General features: G+C 44.3%; 1 protein-coding gene across 1 annotated transcript in view; it reads left to right on the top strand.

Annotated features, from left to right (window-relative positions):
* The window catches only part of LOC128643961 (phosphatidylinositol 3,4,5-trisphosphate 5-phosphatase 2-like), a 177,489-nt gene that overhangs the window by 108,518 nt on the left and 42,991 nt on the right, over positions 1-25,980 (top strand). Inside the window, exon 2 of the mRNA XM_053696726.1 lies at positions 21,672-21,822. Within this exon, the coding sequence (XP_053552701.1) occupies positions 21,750-21,822 (73 nt within the window). The 5' untranslated portion in view covers positions 21,672-21,749. The remainder of the gene's footprint in view (positions 1-21,671; positions 21,823-25,980) is intronic.

The raw sequence follows: 25,980 nt of genomic DNA, 5'->3' as shown, positions 1-25,980 counted from the left end.
CTGACAGCTTCTCACTCACACACTTGGGTCAGTTACACTCACACTGACAGCTTCTCACTCACACACTTGGGTCAGTTACACTCACACTGACAGCTTCTCACTCACACACTTGGGTCAGCTGCACTCACACGGATAGCTTCTCACTCACACACTTGGGTCAGTTACACTCACACTGACAGCTTCTCACTCACACACTTGGGACAGCTGCACTCACACTGACAGCTTCTCACTCACACACTTGGGACAGCTGCACTCACACTGATAGCTTCTCACTCACACACTTGGGTCAGTTACACTCACACTGACAGCTTCTCACTCACACACTTGGGACAGCTGCACTCACACTGACAACTTCTCACTCACACACTTGGGACAGCTGCACTCACACTGATAGCTTCTCACTCACACACTTGGGTCAGTTACACTCACACTGACAGCTTCTCACTCACACACTTGGGTCAGTTACACTCACACTGACAGCTTCTCACTCACACACTTGGGCTAGTTACACTCACACTGACAGCTTCTCACTCACACACTTGGGTCAGCTGCACTCACACTGACAGCTTCTCACTCACACACTTGGGTCAGTTACACACTCACAGCTTCTCACTCACACACTTGGGTCAGTTACACTCACACTGACAGCTTCTCACTCACACACTTGGGTCAGTTACACTCACACTGATAGCTTCTCACTCACACACTTGGATCAGTTACACTCACACTGACAGCTTCTCACTCACACACTTGGGCTAGTTACACTCACACTGATAGCTTCTCACTCACACACTTGGATCAGTTACACTCACTGACAGCTTCTCACTCACACACTTGGGTCAGTTACACTCACACTCACAGCTTCTCACTCACACACTTGGGTCAGTTACACTCACACTGACAGTTTCTCACTCACACACTTGGGTCAGTTACACTCACACTGACAGCTTCTCACTCACACACTTGGGTCAGTTACACTCACTGACAGCTTCTCACTCACACACTTGGGTCAGTTACACACTCACACTGACAGCTTCTCACTCACACACTTGGGTCAGTTACACTCACACTGACAGCTTCTCACTCACACACTTGGGTCAGTTACACTCACACTGACAGCTTCTCATTCACACACTTGGGTCAGTTACACTCACTGACAGCTTCTCACTCACACACTTGGGTCAGTTACACACTCACACTGACAGCTTCTCACTCACACACTTGGGTCAGTTACACTCACACTGACAGCTTCTCACTCACACACTTGGGTCAGTTACACTCACACTGACAGCTTCTCACTCACACACTTGGGTCAGTTACACTCACTGACAGCTTCTCACTCACACACTTGGGCTAGTTACACTCACTGACAGCTTCTCACTCACACACTTGGGTCAGTTACACTCACACTGACAGCTTCTCACTCACACGCTTGGGCTAGTTACACTCACTGACAGCTTCTCACTCACACACTTGGGTCAGCTGCACTCACACTGACAGCTTCTCACTCACACACTTGGGTCAGTTACACTCACACTGACAGCTTCTCACTCACACACTTGGGCTAGTTACACTCACACTGATAGCTTCTCACTCACACACTTGGGTCAGTTACACTCACACTGACAGCTTCTCACTCACACACTTGGGTCAGTTACACTCACACTGATAGCTTCTCACTCACACACTTGGGTCAGTTACACTCACACTGATAGCTTCTCACTCACACACTTGGATCAGTTACACTCACACTGACAGCTTCTCACTCACACACTTGGGCTAGTTACACTCACACTGATAGCTTCTCACTCACACACTTGGATCAGTTACACTCACTGACAGCTTCTCACTCACACACTTGGGTCAGTTACACTCACACTCACAGCTTCTCACTCACACACTTGGGTCAGTTACACTCACACTGACAGTTTCTCACTCACACACTTGGGTCAGTTACACTCACACTGACAGCTTCTCACTCACACACTTGGGTCAGTTACACTCACTGACAGCTTCTCACTCACACACTTGGGTCAGTTACACACTCACACTGACAGCTTCTCACTCACACACTTGGGTCAGTTACACTCACACTGACAGCTTGTCACTCACACACTTGGGTCAGTTACACTCACTGACAGCTTCTCACTCACACACTTGGGCTAGTTACACTCACTGACAGCTTCTCACTCACACACTTGGGTCAGTTACACTCACACTGACAGCTTCTCACTCACACGCTTGGGCTAGTTACACTCACTGACAGCTTCTCACTCACACACTTGGGTCAGCTGCACTCACACTGACAGCTTCTCACTCACACACTTGGGTCAGTTACACTCACACTGACAGCTTCTCACTCACACACTTGGGCTAGTTACACTCACACTGATAGCTTCTCACTCACACACTTGGGTCAGTTACACTCACACTGACAGCTTCTCACTCACACACTTGGGCTAGTTACACTCACACTGACAGCTTCTCACTCACACACTTGGGCTAGTTACACTCACACTGATAGCTTCTCACTCACACACTTGGGTCAGTTACACTCACACTGACAGCTTCTCACTCACACACTTGGGTCAGTTACACTCACACTGACAGCTTCTCACTCACACACTTGGGTCAGTTACACTCACACTGACAGCTTCTCACTCACACACTTGGGCTAGTTACACTCACACTGACAGCTTCTCACTCACACACTTGGATCAGTTACACTCACACTGACAGCTTCTCACTCACACACTTGGGTCAGTTACACTCACACTGACAGCTTCTCACTCACACACTTGGGTCAGTTACACTCACACTGACAGCTTCTCACTCACACACTTGGGTCAGTTACACTCACACTGACAGCTTCTCACTCACACACTTGGATCAGTTACACTCACACTGACAGCTTCTCACTCACACACTTGGGTCAGTTACACTCACACTGACAGCTTCTCATTCACACACTTGGGTCAGTTACACACTCACACTGACAGCTTCTCACTCACACACTTGGGTCAGTTACACTCACACTGACAGCTTCTCACTCACACACTTGGGTCAGTTACACTCACACTGACAGCTTCTCACTCACACACTTGGGTCAGTTACACTCACACTGACAGCTTCTCACTCACACACTTGGGTCAGTTACACTCACTGACAGCTTCTCACTCACACACTTGGGTCAGTTACACTCACACTGACAGCTCTCACTCACCACACTTGGGTCAGTTACACTCACTGACAGCTTCTCACTCACACACTTGGGTCAGTTACACTCACACTGACAGCTTCTCACTCACACACTTGGGTCAGTTACACTCACTGACAGCTTCTCACTCACACACTTGGGTCAGTTACACTCACACTGACAGCTCTCACTCACACACTTGGGTCAGTTACACTCACTGACAGCTTCTCACTCACACACTTGGGTCAGTTACACACTCACAGCTCTCACTCACACACTTGGGTCAGTTACACTCACACTGACAGCTTCTCACTCACACACTTGGGTCAGTTACACTCACACTGACAGCTTCTCACTCACACACTTGGGTCAGTTACACTCACACTGATAGCTTCTCACTCACACACTTGGGTCAGCTGCACTCACACTGATAGCTTCTCACTCACACACTTGGGTCAGTTACACTCACACTGACAGCTTCTCACTCACACACTTGGGTCAGTTACACTCACACTGACAGCTTCTCACTCACACACTTGGGTCAGTTACACTCACACTGATAGCTTCTCACTCACACACTTGGGTCAGTTACACTCACACTGATAGCTTCTCACTCACACACTTGGGTCAGTTACACTCACACTGACAGCTTCTCACTCACACACTTGGGTCAGCTGCACTCACACTGACAGCTTCTCACTCACACACTTGGGTCAGTTACACTCACACTGACAGCTTCTCACTCACACACTTGGGTCAGTTACACTCACACTGACAGCTTCTCACTCACACACTTGGGTCAGTTACACTCACACTGACAGCTTCTCACTCACACACTTGGGTCAGTTACACTCACACTGACAGCTTCTCACTCACACACTTGGGTCAGTTACACTCACACTGACAGCTTCTCACTCACACACTTGGGTCAGTTACACTCACACTGATAGCTTCTCACTCACACACTTGGGTCAGTTACACTCACACTGACAGCTTCTCACTCACACACTTGGGTCAGTTACACTCACTGACAGCTTCTCACTCACACACTTGGGTCAGTTACACTCACTGACAGCTTCTCACTCACACACTTGGGTCAGTTACACTCACACTGACAGCTTCTCACTCACACACTTGGGTCAGTTACACTCACTGACAGCTTCTCATTCACACACTTGGGACAGTTACACTCACTGACAGCTTCTCACTCACACACTTGGGACAGTTACACTCACTGACAGCTTCTCACTCACACACTTGGGACAGTTACACTCACTGACAGCTTCTCACTCACACACTTGGGACAGTTACACTCACTGACAGCTTCTCACTCACACACTTGGGACAGTTACACTCACACTGACAGCTTCTCACTCACACACTTGGGTCAGCTGCACTCACACTGACAACTTCTCACTCACACACTTAGGACAGCTGCACTCACACTGATAGCTTCTCACTCACACACTTGGGTCAGTTACACTCACACTGACAGCTTCTCACTCACACACTTGGGTCAGTTACACTCACATTGACAGCTTCTCACTCACACACTTGGGTCAGTTACACTCACACTGACAGCTTCTCACTCACACACTTGGGTCAGTTACACTCACACTGACAGCTTCTCACTCACACACTTGGGCTAGTTACACTCACACTGACAGCTTCTCACTCACACACTTGGGTCAGTTACACTCACACTGACAGCTTCTCACTCACACACTTGGGTCAGTTGCACTCACACTGACAGCTTCTCACTCACACACTTGGGTCAGCTGCACTCACACTGATAGCTTCTCACTCACACACTTGGGACAGCTGCACTCACACTGACAGCTTCTCACTCACACACTTGGGACAGCTGCACTCACACTGACAGCTTCTCACTCACACACTTGGGTCAGTTACACTCACACTGACAGCTTCTCACTCACACACTTGGGTCAGTTACACTCACACTGACAGCTGCACTCACACTGACAGCCCCTCACTCACACACTTGGGTCAGCTGCACTCACACTGACAGCCCCTCACTCACACACTTGGGACAGCTGCACTCACACTGATAGCTTCTCACTCATACACTTGGGACAGCTGCACTCACACTGATAGCTTCTCACTCACACACTTGGGTCAGCTGCACTCACACTGATAGCTTCTCACTCACACACTTGGGTCAGCTGCACTCACACTGATAGCTTCTCACTCACACACTTGGGTCAGTTACACTCACACTGACAGCTTCTCACTCACACACTTGGGTCAGTTACACTCACACTGACAGCTTCTCACTCACACACTTGGGTCAGTTACACACTCACACTGACAGCTTCTCACTCACACACTTGGGACAGTTACACTCACTGACAGCTTCTCACTCACACACTTGGGTCAGTTACACTCACTGACAGCTTCTCACTCACACACTTGGGTCAGTTACACTCACTGACAGCTTCTCACTCACACACTTGGGTCAGTTACACTCACACTGACAGCTCTCACTCACACACTTGGGTCAGTTACACTCACTGACAGCTTCTCACTCACACACTTGGGTCAGTTACACTCACACTGACAGCTTCTCACTCACACACTTGGGTCAGTTACACTCACACTGACAGCTTCTCACTCACACACTTGGGTCAGCTGCACTCACACTGACAGTTTCTCACTCACACACTTGGGTCAGTTACACTCACTGACAGCTTCTCACTCACACACTTGGGCTAGTTACACTCACACTGACAGCTTCTCACTCACACACTTGGGTCAGTTACACTCACTGACAGCTTCTCACTCACACACTTGGGTCAGTTACACTCACACTGACAGCTTCTCACTCACACACTTGGGTCAGTTACACTCACTGACAGCTTGTCACTCACACACTTGGGTCAGTTACACTCACTGACAGCTTCTCACTCACACACTTGGGTCAGTTACACTTACTGACAGCTTCTCACTCACACACTTGGGTCAGTTACACTCACTGACAGCTTCTCACTCACACACTTGGGTCAGTTACACTCACTGACAGCTTCTCACTCACACACTTGGGTCAGTTACACTCACACTGACAGCTTCTCACTCACACACTTGGGTCAGTTACACTCACTGACAGCTTCTCACTCACACACTTGGGTCAGTTACACTCACACTGACAGCTCTCACTCACACACTTGGGTCAGTTACACTCACACTGACAGCTCTCACTCACACACTTGGGTCAGTTACACTCACACTGACAGCTCTCACTCACACACTTGGGTCAGTTACACTCACACTGACAGCTCTCACTCACACACTTGGGTCAGTTACACTCACACTGACAGCTCTCATTCACACACTTGGGCTAGTTACACTCACACTGATAGCTTCTCACTCACACACTTGGGTCAGTTACACTCACACTGACAGCTTCTCACTCACACACTTGGGTCAGTTACACTCACACTGACAGCTTCTCACTCACACACTTGGGTCAGTTACACTAACACTGACAGCTCTCACTCACACACGGGTCAGTTACACTCACACTGACAGCTTCTCATTCACACACTTGGGTCAGTTACACTCACACTGACAGCTTCTCACTCACACACTTGGGACAGCTGCACTCACACTGACAGCTTCTCACTCACACACTTGGGTCAGTTACACTCACACTGACAGCTTCTCACTCACACACTTGGGTCAGTTACACTCACTGACAGCTTCTCACTCACACACTTGGGTCAGTTACACTCACTGACAGCTCTCACTCACACACTTGGATCAGTTACACACTCACACTGACAGCTTCTCACTCACACACTTGGGTCAGTTACACTCACTGACAGCTTCTCACTCACACACTTGGGTCAGTTACACTCACTGACAGCTTCTCACTCACACACTTGGGTCAGTTACACTCACACTGACAGCTCTCACTCACACACTTGGGTCAGTTACACTCACACTGACAGCTTCTCACTCACACACTTGGGTCAGTTACACTCACACTGACAGCTCTCACTCACACACTTGGGTCAGTTACACTCACACTGACAGCTCTCACTCACACACTTGGGTCAGTTACACTCACTGACAGCTTCTCACTCACACACTTGGGTCAGTTACACTCACTGACAGCTTCTCACTCACACACTTGGGTCAGTTACACTCACTGACAGCTTCTCACTCACACACTTGGGTCAGCTGCACTCACACTGACAGCTTCTCACTCACACACTTGGGTCAGTTACACTCACACTGATAGCTTCTCACTCACACACTTGGGTCAGTTACACTCACACTGACAGCTTCTCACTCACACACTTGGGTCAGTTACACTCACTGACAGCTTCTCACTCACACACTTGGGTCAGTTACACTCACACTGACAGCTTCTCACTCACACACTTGGGTCAGTTACACTCACACTGACAGCTTCTCACTCACACACTTGGATCAGTTACACTCACACTGACAGCTTCTCACTCACACACTTGGGTCAGTTACACTCACTGACAGCTCTCACTCACACACTTGGGTCAGTTACACTCACACTGACAGCTTCTCACTCACACACTTGGATCAGTTACACTCACACTGACAGCTTCTCACTCACACTGACAGCTTCTCACTCACACACTTGGGTCAGTTACACTCACTGACAGCTTCTCACTCACACACTTGGGTCAGTTACACTCACTGACAGCTTCTCACTCACACACTTGGGTCAGTTACACTCACTGATAGCTTCTCACTCACACACTTGGGTCAGTTACACTCACTGACAGCTTCTCACTCACACACTTGGGTCAGTTACACTCACTGACAGCTTCTCACTCACACACTTGGGTCAGTTACACTCACTGACAGCTTCTCACTCACACACTTGGGTCAGTTACACTCACTGACAGCTTCTCACTCACACACTTGGGTCAGCTGCACTCACACTGACAGCTTCTCACTCACACACTTGGGTCAGTTACACTCACACTGACAGCTTCTCACTCACACACTTGGGCTAGTTACACTCACACTGACAGCTTCTCACTCACACACTTGGGTCAGTTACACTCACACTGACAGCTTCTCACTCACACACTTGGGTCAGTTACACTCACACTGACAGCTTCTCACTCACACACTTGGGTCAGTTACACTCACTGACAGCTTCTCACTCACACACTTGGGTCAGCTGCACTCACACTGACAGCTTCTCACTCACACACTTGGGTCAGTTACACTCACACTGACAGCTTCTCACTCACACACTTGGGTCAGCTGCACTCACACTGATAGCTTCTCACTCACACACTTGGGTCAGTTACACTCACACTGACAGCTTCTCACTCACACACTTGGGTCAGTTACACTCACACTGATAGCTTCTCACTCACACACTTGGGTCAGTTACACTCACACTGACAGCTTCTCACTCACACACTTGGGTCAGTTACACTCACACTGACAGCTTCTCACTCACACACTTGGGTCAGCTGCACTCACACTGACAGCTTCTCACTCACACACTTGGGTCAGCTGCACTCACACTGACAGCTTCTCACTCACACACTTGGGTCAGTTGCACTCACACTGACAGCTTCTCACTCACACACTTGGATCAGTTGCACTCACACTGACAGCTTCTCACTCACACACTTGGGTCAGTTGCACTCACACTGATAGCTTCTCACTCACACACTTGGGTCAGTTACACTCACACTGACAGCTTCTCACTCACACACTTGGATCAGTTGCACTCACACTGACAGCTTCTCACTCACACACTTGGGCTAGTTACACTCACACTGATAGCTTCTCACTCACACACTTGGGTCAGTTACACTCACACTGACAGCTTCTCACTCACACACTTGGGTCAGTTGCACTCACACTGACAGCTTCTCACTCACACACTTGGGTCAGTTACACTCACACTGACAGCTTCTCACTCACACACTTGGGTCAGCTGCACTCACACTGATAGCTTCTCACTCACACACTTGGGTCAGCTGCACTCACACTGACAGCTTCTCACTCACACACTTGGGACAGCTGCACTCACACTGATAGCTTCTCACTCACACACTTGGGTCAGTTACACTCACACTGACAGCTTCTCACTCACACACTTGGGTCAGCTGCACTCACACTGACAGCTTCTCACTCACACACTTGGGTCAGTTACACTCACTGACAGCTTCTCACTCACACACTTGGGTCAGTTACACTCACACTGACAGCTTCTCACTCACACACTTGGGTCAGTTACACTCACTGACAGCTTCTCACTCACACACTTGGGTCAGTTACACTCACACTGACAGCTTCTCACTCACACACTTGGGTCAGTTACACTCATACTGACAGCTTCTCACTCACACACTTGGGTCAGTTACACTCACACTGACAGCTTCTCACTCACACACTTGGGTCAGCTGCACTCACACTGATAGCTTCTCACTCACACACTTGGGTCAGTTACACTCACTGACAGCTTCTCACTCACACACTTGGGTCAGTTACACTCACACTGACAGCTTCTCACTCACACACTTGGGTCAGTTACACTCACACTGACAGCTTCTCACTCACACACTTGGGTCAGTTACACTCACACTGACAGCTTCTCACTCACACACTTGGGTCAGCTGCACTCACACTGACAGCTTCTCACTCACACACTTGGGTCAGTTACACACTCACAGCTTCTCACTCACACACTTGGGTCAGTTACACTCACACTGACAGCTTCTCACTCACACACTTGGGTCAGTTACACTCACACTGACAGCTTCTCACTCACACACTTGGGCTAGTTACACTCACACTGATAGCTTCTCACTCACACACTTGGGTCAGTTACACTCACACTGACAGCTTCTCACTCACACACTTGGGTCAGTTACACTCACACTGATAGCTTCTCACTGACACACTTGGGTCAGTTACACTCACTGACAGCTTCTCACTCACACACTTGGGTCAGTTACACTGACACTGACAGCTTCTCACTCACACACTTGGATCAGTTACACTCACTGACAGCTCTCACTCACACACTTGGGTCAGTTACACTCACAGCTTCTCACTCACACACTTGGGTCAGCTGCACTCACACTGATAGCTTCTCACTCACAAACCTTGGATCAGTTACACTCACACTGACAGCTCTCACTCACACACTTGGGTCAGTTACACACTCACAGCTTCTCACTCACACACTTGGGTCAGTTACACACTGACAGCTCTCACTCACACACTTGGGTCAGTTACACTCACACTGACAGCTTCTCACTCACACACTTGGGCTAGTTACTCTCACACTGACAGCTCTCACTCACACACTTGGGTCAGCTGCACTCACACTGACAGCTTCTCACTCACACACTTGGGTCAGTTACACTCACTGACAGCTCTCACTCACACACTTGGATCAGTTACACTCACACTGACAGCTTCTCACTCACACACTTGGGTCAGTTACACTCACTGACAGCTCTCACTCACACACTTGGATCAGTTACTCTCACACTGACAGCTTCTCACTCACACACTTGGATCAGTTACACTCACTGACAGCTCTCACTCACACACTTGGATCAGTTACACTCACACTGACAGCTTCTCACTCACACACTTGGATCAGTTACACTCACTGACAGCTTCTCACTCACACACTTGGGTCAGTTACACTCACACTGACAGCTCTCACTCACACACTTGGGTCAGTTACACTCACACTGACAGCTCTCACTCACACACTTGGGTCAGTTACACTCACACTGACAGCTGTCACTCACACACTTGGGTCAGTTACACTCACACTGACAGCTCTCACTCACACACTTGGGTCAGTTACACTCACACTGACAGCTCTCACTCACACACTTGGGTCAGTTACACTCACTGACAGCTTCTCACTCACACACTTGGGTCAGTTACACACTCACAGCTCTCACTCACACACTTGGATCAGTTACACTCACAGCTTCTCACTCACACACTTGGGTCAGTTACACTCACAGCTTCTCACTCACACACTTGGGTCAGTTACACTCACTGACAGCTCTCACTCACACACTTGGGTCAGTTACACTCACTGACAGCTCCTCACTCACACACTTGGGTCAGTTACACTCACTGACAGCTCCTCACTCACACACTTGGGTCAGTTACACTCACTGACAGCTTCTCACTCACACACTTGGGTCAGTTACACTCACTGACAGCTTCTCACTCACACACTTGGGTCAGTTACACTCACAGCTTCTCACTCACACACTTGGATCAGTTACACTCACTGACAGCTCTCACTCACACACTTGGGTCAGTTACACTCACAGCTTCTCATTTACACACTTGGGTCAGTTACACTCACTGACAGCTCTCACTCACACACTTGGGTCAGTTACACTCACTGACAGCTCTCACTCACACACTTGGGTCAGTTACACTCACTGACAGCTCTCACTCACACACTTGGGTCAGTTACACTCACTGACAGCTCCTCACTCACACACTTGGGTCAGTTACACACTCACAGCTTCTTACTCACACACTTGGATCAGTTACACTCACTGACAGCTCTCACTCACACACTTGGGTCAGTTACACTCACTGACAGCTTCTCACTCACACACGGGTCAGTTACACACTCACAGCTTCTCACTCACACACTTGGATCAGTTACACTCACTGACAGCTCTCACTCACACACTTGGATCAGTTACACTCACTGACAGCTTCTCACTCACACACTTGGATCAGTTACACTCACTGACAGCTCCTCACTCACACACTTGGGTCAGTTACACTCACTGACAGCTTCTCACTCACACACTTGGGTCAGTTACACACACTGACAGCTCTCACTCACACACTTGGGTCAGTTACACACTCACAGCTCTCACTCACACACTTGGGTCAGTTACACACTGACAGCTCCTCACTCACACACTTGGGTCAGTTACACACTCACACTGACAGCTCCTCACTCACACACTTGGATCAGTTACACTCACTGACAGCTCTCACTCACACACTTGGGTCAGTTACACACTCACACTGACAGCTCTCACTCACACACTTGGATCAGTTACACTCACTGACAGCTCTCACTCACACACTTGGGTCAGTTACACTCACAGCTTCTCACTCACACACTTGGGTCAGTTACACTCACACTGATAGCTTCTCACTCACACACTTGGGTCAGTTACACTCACTGACAGCTCTCACTCACACACTTGGATCAGTTACACTCACTGACAGCTTTCACTCACACTTGGGTCAGTTACACACTCACAGCTCTCACTCACACACTTGGGTCAGTTACACTCACTGACAGCTCTCACTCACACACTTGGGTCAGTTACACACTCACAGCTTCTCACTCACACATTTACTAGACAGGCTCTCAGAACTAGACAGCGGGTTTTGGGATGCATCTAATTATGGCTAATGTTTATATATAAGATTGCTTTGAGGGTTTAATTTAAGTTGTGGTTATAGTGTGTGAGAGGACTTATTGACATTCCCTGACAGCTGCTGCCATATCTGTTTTGTTGTTGGGTTACTTATCTCTGCAGTTTCTTGCACACTATTTTCACTTCTACTTGTTGTCACAATGTGGTAATCCCCAAGCATCTGAATTAGTAAAATCCAACATTTTTATTATCAGGTATTTGTAGAGCGCCAACAGGTTCCGCAGCGCTATGAACATGGGTGGTATATAAAAACGATAACAAGTATCAAATGGGGAGACAGGGTCCTGCCGAGAGTTGCACTGTTGTAGTCGGCTCTTATGAAGGTGAAATACAAACAGCTGGGCTCATAGGCTTACATGCTATGGGGTTTAAGGGGATAGCAGTAAAGATAGGAAGGTTATTGTAGGTAAAAGTGTCCCTGAATAGTAGAGTCTTCAGGGAGCACTTGAAGCTTTTAAAACTAGGGGAGATTCTTGTGGAGCGAGGCAGAGAGTTCCATAAGGTCTGTCACACATCTGGGCTGAGAACAACAGACGTGTGAAATACAAGAAAACAATCATGTTGTTTCTTTGTTCTACCATTAGCCATTCACCAGCATTGTATTGGACAGCTACTTGCCCCCTTCCCCAATATAATAGCAGATACAATCTGATGATTGGAGGTGCCCAGCGTAAGGGCATGAATTGCTACCTTTGTTGGAAAGTACTGGCCTTGCTATTTAGCACACTTTGCATAAGTAATTATACAGCACAATAATGAAGCTGCAGCTGCTGAGACCAATTTGAAGGGACCCAGCTCCTGAGCCTACCTAGAGTATGCTTTTCAACAAAAGATACTGAAAGAATGAAGCAACTTAGATAAAAGAATATATTGGAAAGCTTTTTTAAAAAAAAATTATATTCTATATGAAAGGAAAATGTTGTTGCACAAAGAAGTCTAAATGTATTTAAGATTGTGATATTCATGTAGTGAGTCTGCATTGTGTTTTCTATTGGCAGAGTAGATTTGATTATCTGTTTTTTCTTTCATCATTCAGTTAGAATATGCAATAAAAGAACTACGCTTTTAACTGTATTATACAAGTTTAAACACTAGATGGCAGCAGTTTTATAGCAACAATGTATACCACTTAGTTTTCAATATCTAAACAATTCATTATTTTCAAGCTAATCCTTTCTTTCAATACATAATTTATTTATATATATATATATATATATAAATTATAACTGAGCAGTAATTTAACCCCTTATTTACTTAAAGCAAAAGGTAATAAAGTGCTTGAAACCAATGCACTCACACCCAGCAATATGTTACTTGCCTTTAAAACACATGGGTAATCATGGTGTTAAATCACAGCTGCATAACAAACTTGCATCGTGTTACACAGCTGTAACTTAACCCCTTCACTACCCATGTTTGTTTGTGTTTTTTTTTAATAATTATTCAAGTCCACAAGCATGTGAAAACACTAGGCTAGATTATGAGTGAAGCAGAAATTTGCGCTCGTGTTCGAGTGTGAATACCGGTAGAAGTAAAAAAATGTTTGCGCTCCTATTACGAGTTGAGAGTAAAAGTTTGTGCTCTCGCGTTCGTAACATCGCGGTAACAAATAGACTTTGAGAAGCCGCAAAAGCTCAATTGTATTCCCCATAGCCTTCAGTGGAGCCGAAAAAGTTGAAAAAACACCCACAATCATGGTTATTTAAAAGCACAACATAAGAAGATAATGTTGCATATTTCATATGTTAAAGCCCTATGCAGTTCTTTTTTTTTCTAACACCTGAGACCTCATATTTTTGAGCCCTTATAACTTTTTTGTGCAATATTTTTTTTAATAAATATTAGTAGATGGCGTTGTTATGAGTGTAACTGCACTTTGTAACGTATATTTGATGTATTATGTGAAGCTTTATGTAGAATGTTACAGTTAATTAGAGCACTGAAGTCGTGGTAATCATTCTAGCATAAATTGCGATTGTGCTCACGCGCTCATATTTAATTTCAACTTGTAATAGGAGTGGAATTTAACTTGCAAGCAAACAGCCACGAAAACCCAATATTGCTCCACTCGCAATCTAGCTCAATGTTTTTACCAAATTTTAGAGCAAAATAACAAAGAAAAAGTCCCCTTTAATTGTATTGTCACATTGCTGATAACTAATTTAGCAGATAATAAACTATATATACATTATGTATGTGTGTGTGTGTGTGTATATATATATATATATATATATATATATATAACACATAGAAACACCCAGCACTCACCAGCTAGCTCACAGCTAAGGTCCTTTCCTTTGCCTGAGTCCCTAACACAGGCACACCATCATGCGAGCTCACAAAGCTAAACAAACTGAGAACAAAGAAGGGGTGCACAGGTGGCTGTAATCACCCATAGAAAATACAAAACATGGAAGGGAACTGCACTCCAAGACCGGATCAGGTACACATCCTGTGACTCAGTAACATCCAGCCCTGGGTGCTAAATAGCACTCCAAAAAAGCTGTGATGTCACCAGAGCCACAGGCAGTTAACCCCAGTCCGGAATGGGTGCAAGAAACAAGGGAGATTACAAATAAAAAGTAATACAACACATAGAAACACCCAGCACTCACCAGCTAGCTCACAGCTAAGATTAAATCACAACTGGAAAGGTTAGTCACCGCATCTGGCCAAATGGGAAAGCTCAGGCACCACGTCAAGGTCCTTTCCTTTGCCTGAGTCCCTAACACAGGCACACCATCATGCGAGCTCACAAAGCTAAACAAACTGAGAACAAAGAAGGGGTGCACAGGTGGCTGTAATCACCCATAGAAAATACAAAACATGGAAGGGAACTGCACTCCAAGACCGGATCAGGTACACATCCTGTGACTCAGTAACATCCAGCCCTGGGTGCTAAATAGCACTCCAAAAAAGCTGTGATGTCACCAGAGCCACAGGCAGTTAACCCCAGTCCGGAATGGGTGCAAGAAACAAGGGAGATTACAAATAAAAAGTAATACAACACATAGAAACACCCAGCACTCACCAGCTAGCTCACAGCTAAGATAAAATCACAACTGGAAAGGTTAGTCACCGCATCTGGCCAAATGGGAAAGCTCAGGCACCACGTCAAGGTCCTTTCCTTTGCCTGAGTCCCTAACACAGGCACACCATCATGCGAGCTCACAAAGCTAAACAAACTGAGATCAAAGAAGGGGTGCACAGGTGGCTGTAATCACCCATAGAAAATACAAAACATGGAAGGGAACTGCACTCCAAGACCGGATCAGGTACACATCCTGTGACTCAGTAACATCCAGTCCTGGGTGCTAAATAGCACTCCAAAAAAGCTGTGATGTCACCAGAGCCACAGGCAGTTAACCCCAGTCCGGAATGGGTGCAAGAAACAAGGGAGATTACAAATAAAAAGTAATACAACACATAGAAACACCCAGCATGTTACTGAGTCACAGGATGTGTACCTGATCCGGTCTTGGAGTGCAGTTCCCTTCCATGTTTTGTATTTTCTATGGGTGATTACAGCCACCTGTGCACCCCTTCTTTGTTCTCAGTTTGTTTAGCTTTGTGAGCTCGCATGATGGTGTGCCTGTGTTAGGGACTCAGGCAAAGGAAAGGACCTTGACGTGGTGCCTGAGCTGTCCCATTTGGCCAGATGCGGTGACTAACCTTTCCAGTTGTGATTTTATCTTAGCTGTGAGCTAGCTGGTGAGTACTGGGTGTTTCTATGTGTTGTATTACTTTTTATTTGTAATCTCCCTTGTTTCTTGCACCCATTCCGGACTGGGAAAAAAAAGCAATTGCGATTTAATCATGATTTTCTTATAAATGACTATAACACCTTCATTTTGCATTCTAAAGTGTATTTCTCCAACATAGGTGTGTCCGGTCCACGGCGTCATCCTTACTTGTGGGATATTCTCCTCCCCAACAGGAAATGGCAAAGAGCCCAGCAAAGCTGGCCATATAGTCCCTCCTAGGCTCCGCCTACCCCAGTCATTCTCTTTGCCGTTGCACAGGCAACATCTCCACGGAGATGGCTTAGAGTTTTTTGGTGTTTTTTGCTTCTTCGGAGGTTATTTTTGGGAGAAAGGTTTTGCAAGCCGTGGTGCCTTCCGTTTGGGTGACCTGATTTGCTCCCTCCCTTCATCCGTGTCCTAAAGCTTTGGTATTGGTTCCCACAAGTAAGGATGACGCCGTGGACCGGACACACCTATGTTGGAGAAAACAGAATTTATGCTTACCTGATAAATTACTTTCTCCAACGGTGTGTCCGGTCCACGGCCCGCCCTGGTTTTTTAATCAGGTCTGATGAATTATTTTCTCTAACTACAGTCACCACGTTACCATATGGTTTCTCCTATATATATTTCCTCCTGTCCGTCGGTCGAATGACTGGGGTAGGCGGAGCCTAGGAGGGACTATATGGCCAGCTTTGCTGGGCTCTTTGCCATTTCCTGTTGGGGAGGAGAATATCCCACAAGTAAGGATGACGCCGTAGACCGGACACACCGTTGGAGAAAGTAATTTATCAGGTAAGCATAAATTCTGTTTTAACACTACAGAATCTTAATGTGCATGTTTCTCAATGTCCAGTACACTCTTGGAGCATAAAAATACAAACCACAAAATAGTTAAAATAAAATTTGCTGCCTGTGATGTGATTAAATAGTAGCCACTAGCCAGTTATTAGGTCTTATGACACACAACATTGTCATGTTTTCTTGGACCACAATTATATATATAAAGCACACATACACACACACATATATATAATATACAATCACATACACAGTTGCACACAGATATATATAATGGATATAAAAGTCTACACACCCCTGTTAAAATGTCAGGTTTCTGTGATGTACAAAAATGAGACAAAGATAAATCATTTCAGAACTTTTTCCACCTTTAATGTGACCTATAAACTGTACAACTCAATTGAAAAACAAACTGAAATCTTTTAGGTGGAGGGAAGAAAACAAAAAAAACTAAAATAATGTGGTTGCAACTGGGGATGTAGCTGTGTCCAGAATTAAGCAATCACATTCAAAATCATGTTAAATACAGGGAGTGCAGAATTATTAGGCAAGTTGTATTTTTGAGGATTAATTTTATTATTGAACAACAACCATGTTCTCAATGAACCCAAAAAACTCATTAATATCAAAGCTGAATAGTTTTGGAAGTAGTTTTTAGTTTGTTTTTAGTTATAGCCATTTTAGGGGGATATCTGTGTGTGCAGGTGACTATTACTGTGCATAATTATTAGGCAATTTAACAAAAAACAAATATATACCCATTTCAATTATTTATTTTTACCAGTAAAACCTATATTACATCTCAACATTCACAAATATACATTTCTGACATTCAAAAACAAAACAAAAACAAATCAGTGACCAATATAGTCACCTTTCTTTGCAAGGACACTCAAAAGCCTGCCATCCATGGATTCTGTCAGTGTTTTGATCTGTTCACCATCAACATTGCGTGCAGCAGCAACCACAGCCTCCCAGACACTGTTCAGAGAGGTGTACTGTTTTCCCTCCTTGTAAATCTCACATTTGATGATGGACCACAGGTTCTCAATGGGTTCAGATCAGGTGAACAAGGAGGCCATGTCATTAGATTTTCTTCTTTTATACCCTTTCTTGCCAGCCACGCTGTGGAGTACTTGGACGCGTGTGATGGAGCATTGTCCTGCATGAAAATCATGTTTTTCTTGAAGGATGCAGAATTCTTCCTGTACCACTGCTTGAAGAAGGTGTCTTCCAGAAACTGGCAGTAGGACTGGGAGTTGAGCTTGACTCCATCCTCAACCCCCAAAGGTCCCACAAGCTCATCTTTGATGATACCAGCCCAAACCAGTACTCCACCTCCACCTTGCTGGCGTCTGAGTCGGACTGGAGCTCTCTGCCCTTTACCAATCCAGCCACGGGCCCATCCATCTGGCCCATCAAGACTCACTCTCATTTCATCAGTCCATAAAACCTTAGAAAAATCAGTCTTGAGATATTTCTTGGCCCAGTCTTGACGTTTCAGTTTGTGTGTCTTGTTCAGTGGTGGTCGTCTTTCAGCCTTTCTTACCTTGGCCATGTCTCTGAGTATTGCACACCTTGTGCTTTTGGGCACTCCAGTGATGTTGCAGCTCTGAAATATGGCCAAACTGGTGGAAAGTGGCATCTTGGCAGCTGCACGCTTGACTTTTCTCAGTTCATGGGCAGTTATTTTGCGCCTTGGTTTTTCCACACGCTTCTTGCGACCCTGTTGACTATTTTGAATGAAACGCTTGATTGTTCGATGATCACGATTCAGAAGCTTTGCAATTTTAAGAGTGCTGCATCCCTCTGCAAGATATCTCACTATTTTTGACTTTTCTGAGCCTGTCAAGTCCTTCTTTTGACCCATTTTGCCAAAGGAAAGGAAGTTGCCTAATAATTATGCACATCTGATATAGGGTGTTGATGTCATTAGACCACACCCCTTCTCATTACAGAGATGCACATCACCTAATATGCTTAATTGGTAGTAGGCTTTCGAGCCTATACAGCTTGGAGTAAGACAACATGCATAAAGAGGATGATGTGGTCAAAATACTCATTTGCCTAATAATTCTGCACTCCCTGTAGGAGTCAGCATACACCTGCCATCATTTAAAGTGCCTCTGATTAACCCCAAATAAAGTTCAGCTGCTCTAGTTGGACTTTCCTGAAATTTTCTTAGTCGCATCCCACAGCAAAAGTCATGGTCCACAGAGAGTTTCTAAAGCATCAGAGGGATTTCATTGTTAAAAGGTATCAGTCAGGAGAAGGGTACAAAAGAATTTCCAAGGCATTAGATATACCATGGAACAGAGTGAAGACAGTCATCAAGTGGAGAAAATATGGCATAACAGTGACATTACCAAGAACTGGACGTCCTCCAAAATTGATGAAAAGACGAGAAGAAAACTGGTCTGGGAGGCTACCAAGAGGCCTACAGTAACATTAAAGGAGCAGCAGGAATATCTGGCAAGTACTGGCTGTGTGGTACATGTGACAACAATCTCCCGTATTCTTCATATGTCTGGGCTATGGGGTAGAGTGGCAAGACTAAAGTCTTTTCTTACGAAGAAAAACATCCAAGCCAGGCTACATTTTGCAAAAACACATCTGAAGTCTCCCAAAAGCATGTGAGAAAAGGTGTTATGGTCTGATGAAACCAAGGTTGAACTTTTTGGCCATAATTCCAAAAGATATGTTTGGCGCAAAAACAACACTGCACATCACCAAAAGAAGATTTCAGTTTGTTTTTCCATTAAGTTGTGTAGTTTATAGGTCACATTAAAGGTGGAAAAAGTTCTGAAATGATTTATCTTTGTCTCATTTTTGTACATCACAGAAACCTGACATTTTAACAGGGGTGTGTAGACTTTTTATATATACACACACACATATATAATATATATATATATATATATATATATATATATATATATATATATATATATATATAATGTTTTTTTTTTCTTCTTCTTTTTTAAACATTTTAATTTAACTGAAAATGAGCACTGCTCCTGTCCAGGAATCCATTACAGGCATATAGCAGTAGGGGTGGGGGGCTGCTCCTTTCAGAAATGCTGTGCCTTGCTGATATAAAATACATTGTAGATGCAGTTAAGTTAACCCAGCAGCAGAGGGGACTGCAGTTTTAGCCCTTTTGGGAGCCGTGGGGTTAACTGCATCTGCTATGTATTTGAGCCGTTTCTCAGAGGAGCAGGAGATTGTGTGAGAGGTTCCCTAATGATTACATACCCTAAGTTTCAGACTGCAGATGTCCCTAGGGGGAAATATAAGTGGCTTTCTCTCCTCTTCATTCCTGCATGGGCTCTGCGTTTAGACTTGATTGGCTGCTACTGAGAACAGAAAGTGAAAGTAAAAGAGCCATTTTACAAATGTGCGCTAAAAGCAACCACTAGATGGAGCTGGTTTGCAGGAAATCACAAACAGATCAATGCATATATATACACACAGACACACACATATACATACACACACATACATAGTTACACGTACACACACACACACACACATATATATATATATATATATATATATATACAGATACATACATACATACATGCACATATATATATATATATATATATACACACACACACGCATACACGCGCTCACATATATATATATATATATATATATATACACTCACAAATACATACACGTGCTCATATATATATATATATATATATATACACACACACACACACATACATACACGTACACACACATATATATATATATACACACACAGACACACACATACATACACGTGCGCACATATATATATATATATATATATACACACACACACAGACACACACATACATACACGTGCGCACATATATATATATATATATATATATATATATATACACACACAGACACACACATACATACACGTGCGCACATATATATATATATATATATATATATATATACACACACACACACAGACACATACATACATACACGTACGCACTAGTGTTGCCACCTCAGACATGTTTTCCTAGACACATATGAGTTACACATTCTGCAGGGTGTGCAGGGAGGAACATAAATTGTGGACAGCACTATTTATATGCACTATTCATATTCCTCCCTGCACATCCTGCAGCATGTGTAACTTATAAGTATCCAGGAAAACATGGCTGAGGTGGCAACCCTAGTACACACACATATATATACATACACTGATATGTTACTCTATAGCAAGACAACAAAGTGTTTACTGTCTCTTTAAAAAATCCTTTTATCACTCTCTCTATCTGATGTTTGGATTGGTTTGACGATTGCCTGTTTGTTTCAGTTTAAATTTAAACAGCCTTTACATAGTATTTTTCCAGGCACAAACTGTCTCCTTACGCTTTAATCCTTATTATAATGATTTAGACATTTCTGTGCGTCATGATTCCTTGTTGCTCTTCACAGACCTCTCTGGGAGTCCAGGTGCGACGCTTCAAGACTCTGGGAGACCTGATTGCTCTATACCTGCAGCCAAACCAGGGCATGGTGTGCACTCTGCTCTACCCAGTGGAAAGAGAGAAGGAGAAGGAAACTGCAGAGGACAGAGACTACTCAGGTATGACCCTGCAATCATTGGGACGTAGTCTGTGTGTCCATTTTTGTTTTAGAAAGCAGTTTGTCGCTTTATAGAATGCAAGTCTCTCTCTTTGTTAGTGTGGTTAACTGTGTATAAATCTGCTGTCTGACTTGTTTCTCTGTCTCTCCCACTGATTTTGTTGAATGCCTGTTTTTCCCTCTGTCTTTCTGCCTGTCTCTTCCTCTGACTTGCCACTCTGCCTGTCTCTTCCTCTGACTTCCTCTGACTTGCCACTCTGCCAGTCTCTTCCTCTGACTTCCTTTTACTTGCCACTCTGCCGGTCTCTTCCTCTGACTTCCTGTGACTTGCCACTCTGCTGGTCTTTTCCTCTGACTTGCCACTCTGCCTGTCTCTTCTTCTGACTTGCCACTCTGCCGGTCTCTTCTTCTGACTTGCCACTCTGCTGGTCTCTTCTTCTGACTTGCCACTCTGCCTGTCTCTTCCTCTGACTTCCTGTGACTTGCCACTCTGCCTGTCTCTTCCTCTGACTTGCCACTCTGCCTGTCTCTTCCTCTGACTTCCTGTATATTGCCACTCTGCCTATCTCTTCCTCTGACTTTCCACTCTGCCTGTCTCTTCCTCTGACTTCCTGTATATTGCCACTCTGCCGGTCTCTTCATGTGACTTGCCACTCTGCCTGTCTCTCCCTCTGATTGTGTATCTGCTTCTCTAGCCCTCCCCTATTTTTCAGTTTCTCTCAATCTCTTTTCAATATTTTTAATTATTGAACTTTCTTAATTAAGGGTCCGATTGTAAAATGTTGCTAGTCTAGTAATGGTTTTCCACGCCAACACTCGCATGGAATTTTTGTATGAATAGTTCAATTATTCATTTTGTACGATTCTTAAATGACAATTTCCATTGTGCACTTTTGTAATGTCAGATATCCTTCTTATACCAACATGCAGTATACGTCCCTTAGCGAGACCCCCTGTTGGCTTTAGATCGTTCCACCAGGGAAATAGGACGAGCGAGCATTCTTATAGAATCTCACCAGCCCAGAGAGCTTTTTACCGTTTGTCTCCCGCCCAATCTCTCTCTCATTCTCTGAATGTCTGTCTCTCACTCCTCTGCCGGCCCTCACTGTTCTCTGTGTCTCTCCTATAATCTAATCTGTTCTGAAACAGGAATGGAAAATATCTGTCTTTCTTTATTAAAGGGACATAAAAGCCAAAGTTTTTCTTTCATGATTCAGATAGAACATACGATTTTAAGCAACTTTCCAAATTACTTCTATTATCAAATTGTCTTTGTTTTCTTGTTATCCTTTGTTGAAAATCAGGCATGTAAGCTCAGGAGTGTGCACGTGTGTGCAGCACTATATGGCAACAGTTTTATAACAATGTTATACATTAGCAGGAGCACTGGATGGCAGCACTATTTCCTGTCATGTAGTACTAATGTTATACATCAGCAAGAGCACTAGATGGCAGCACTATTTCCTGTCATGTAGTACTAATGTTATACACTAGCAAGAGCACTAGATGGCAGCACTATTTCCTGTCATGTAGTACTAATGTTATACATTATCAAGAGCACTAGATGGTAGCACTATTTCCTGTCATGTAGTACTAATGTTATACATCAGCAAGAGCACTGGATGGCAGCACTATTTCCTGTCATGTAGTACTAATGTTATACATCAGCAAGAGCACTAGATGGCAGCACTATTTCCTGTCATGTAGTACTAATGTTATACATCAGCAAGAGCACTAGATGGCAGCACTATTTCCAGTCATGTAGTACTAATGTTATACATCAGCAAGAGCACTAGAGGGCAGCACTATTTCCTGTCATGTAGTACTAATGTTATACATCAGCAAGAGCACTAGATGGCAGCACTATTTCCTGTCATGTAGTGCTAATGTTATACATCAGCAAGAGCACTAGATGGCATCACTATTTCCTGTCATGTAGTACTAATGTTATACATCAGCAAGAGCACTAGATGGTAGCACTATTTCCTGTCATGTAGTACTAATGTTATACATTAGCAAGAGCACTAGATGGCAGCACTATTTCCTGTCATGTAGTACTAATGTTATACATTAGCAAGAGCACTAGATGGCAGCACTATTTCCTGTCATGTAGTACTAATGTTATACATCAGCAAGAGCACTAGATGGCAGCACTATTTCCTGTCATGTAGTACTAATGTTATACATCAGCAAGAGCACTAGATGGCAGCACTATTTCCTGTCATGTAGTACTAATGTTATACATCAGCAAGAGCACTAGATGGCAGCACTATTTCCTGTCATGTAGTACTAATGTTATACATTAGCAAGAGCACTAGATGGCAGCACTATTTCCTGTCATGTAGTACTAATGTTATACATCAGCAAGAGCACTAGATGGCAGCACTATTTCCTGTCATGTAGTACTAATGTTATACATCAGCAAGAGCACTGGATGGTAGCACTATTTCCTGTCATGTAGTACTAATGTTATACATTAGCAGGAGCACTGGATGGCAGCACTATTTCCTGTCATGTAGTACTAATGTTATACATCAGCAAGAGCACTAGATGGCAGCACTATTTCCAGTCATGTAGTGCTAATGTTATACATCAGCAAGAGCACTAGATGGCAGAACTATTTCCTGTCATGTAGTGCTAATGTTATACATCAGCAAGAGCACTAGATGGCAGCACTATTTCCTGTCATGTAGTGCTAATGTTATACATCAGCAAGAGCACTAGATGGCAGCACTATTTCCTGTCATGTAGTGCTAATGTTATACATCAGCAAGAGCACTAGATGGCAGCACTATTTCCTGTCATGTAGTACTAATGTTATACATCAGCAATAGCACTAGATGGCAGCACTATTTCCTGTCATGTAGTACTAATGTTATACATTAGCAAGAGCACTAGATGGCAGCACTATTTCCTGTCATGTAGTACTAATGTTATACATCAGCAGGAGCACTAGATGGCAGCACTATTTCCTGTCATGTAGTACTAATGTTATACATCAGCAAGAGCACTAGATGGCAGCACTATTTCCTGTCATGTAGTACTAATGTTATACATCAGCAATAGCACTAGATGGCAGCACTATTTCCTGTCATGTAGTACTAATGTTATACATCAGCAAGAGCACTAGATGGCAGCACTATTTCCTGTCATGTAGTACTAATGTTATACATCAGCAGGAGCACTAGATGGCAGCACTATTTCCTGTCATGTAGTACTAATGTTATACATCAGCAAGAGCACTAGATAGCAGCACTATTTCCTGTCATGTAGTACTAATGTTATACATCAGCAATAACACTAGATGGCAGCACTATTTCCTGTCATGTAGTGCTAATGTTATACATCAGCAAGAGCACTAGATGGCAGCACTATTTCCTGTCATGTAGTACTAATGTTATACATCAGCAAGAGCACTAGATGGCAGCACTATTTCCTGTCATGTAGTACTAATGTTATACATCAGCAAGAGCACTAGAGGGCAGCACTATTTCCTGTCATGTAGTACTAATGTTATACATCAGCAAGAGCACTAGATGGCAGCACTATTTCCTGTCATGTAGTACTAATGTTATACATCAGCAAGAGCACTAGATGGCAGCACTATTTCCTATGATGTAGTACTAATGTTATACATCAGCAAGAGCACTAGATGGCAGCACTATTTCCTGTCATGTAGTACTAATGTTATACATTAACAAGAGCACTAGATGGCAGCACTATTTCTTGTCATGTAGTACTAATGTTATACATTAACAAGAGCACTAGATGGCAGCACTATTTCCTGTCATGTAGTACTAATGTTATACATCAGCAAGAGCACTAGAAGGCAGCATTATTTCCTGTCATGTAGTACTAATGTTATACATCAGCAAGAGCACTAGATGGCAGCACTATTTCCTGTCATGTAGTACTAATGTTATACATCCGCAAGAGCACTAGATGGCAACACTTTTTCCTGTCATTTAGTGCTCCAGACCAGTGCACGCTACCTACCTAGGTATCTCTTCAACAAAGAATAACATGAGAACAAATTTGATAATAGATGTAAATTGGAAACGTTTTTTAAATTATATTCTATATCTGAATCATGAAAGAAAAAAATTGGGGTTTTATGTCCCTTTAAAGAGATACTGAACCCATTTTTTTTCTTTCATGA

This window comes from Bombina bombina, unplaced genomic scaffold (genome assembly GCF_027579735.1).
Source record: "Bombina bombina isolate aBomBom1 unplaced genomic scaffold, aBomBom1.pri scaffold_689, whole genome shotgun sequence".
NCBI classification, from domain to species: Eukaryota; Metazoa; Chordata; class Amphibia; order Anura; family Bombinatoridae; genus Bombina; species Bombina bombina.
The sequence above is the reverse complement of the archived record's forward strand: the minus strand, read 5'-3'. Positions and strand labels throughout refer to the sequence as shown.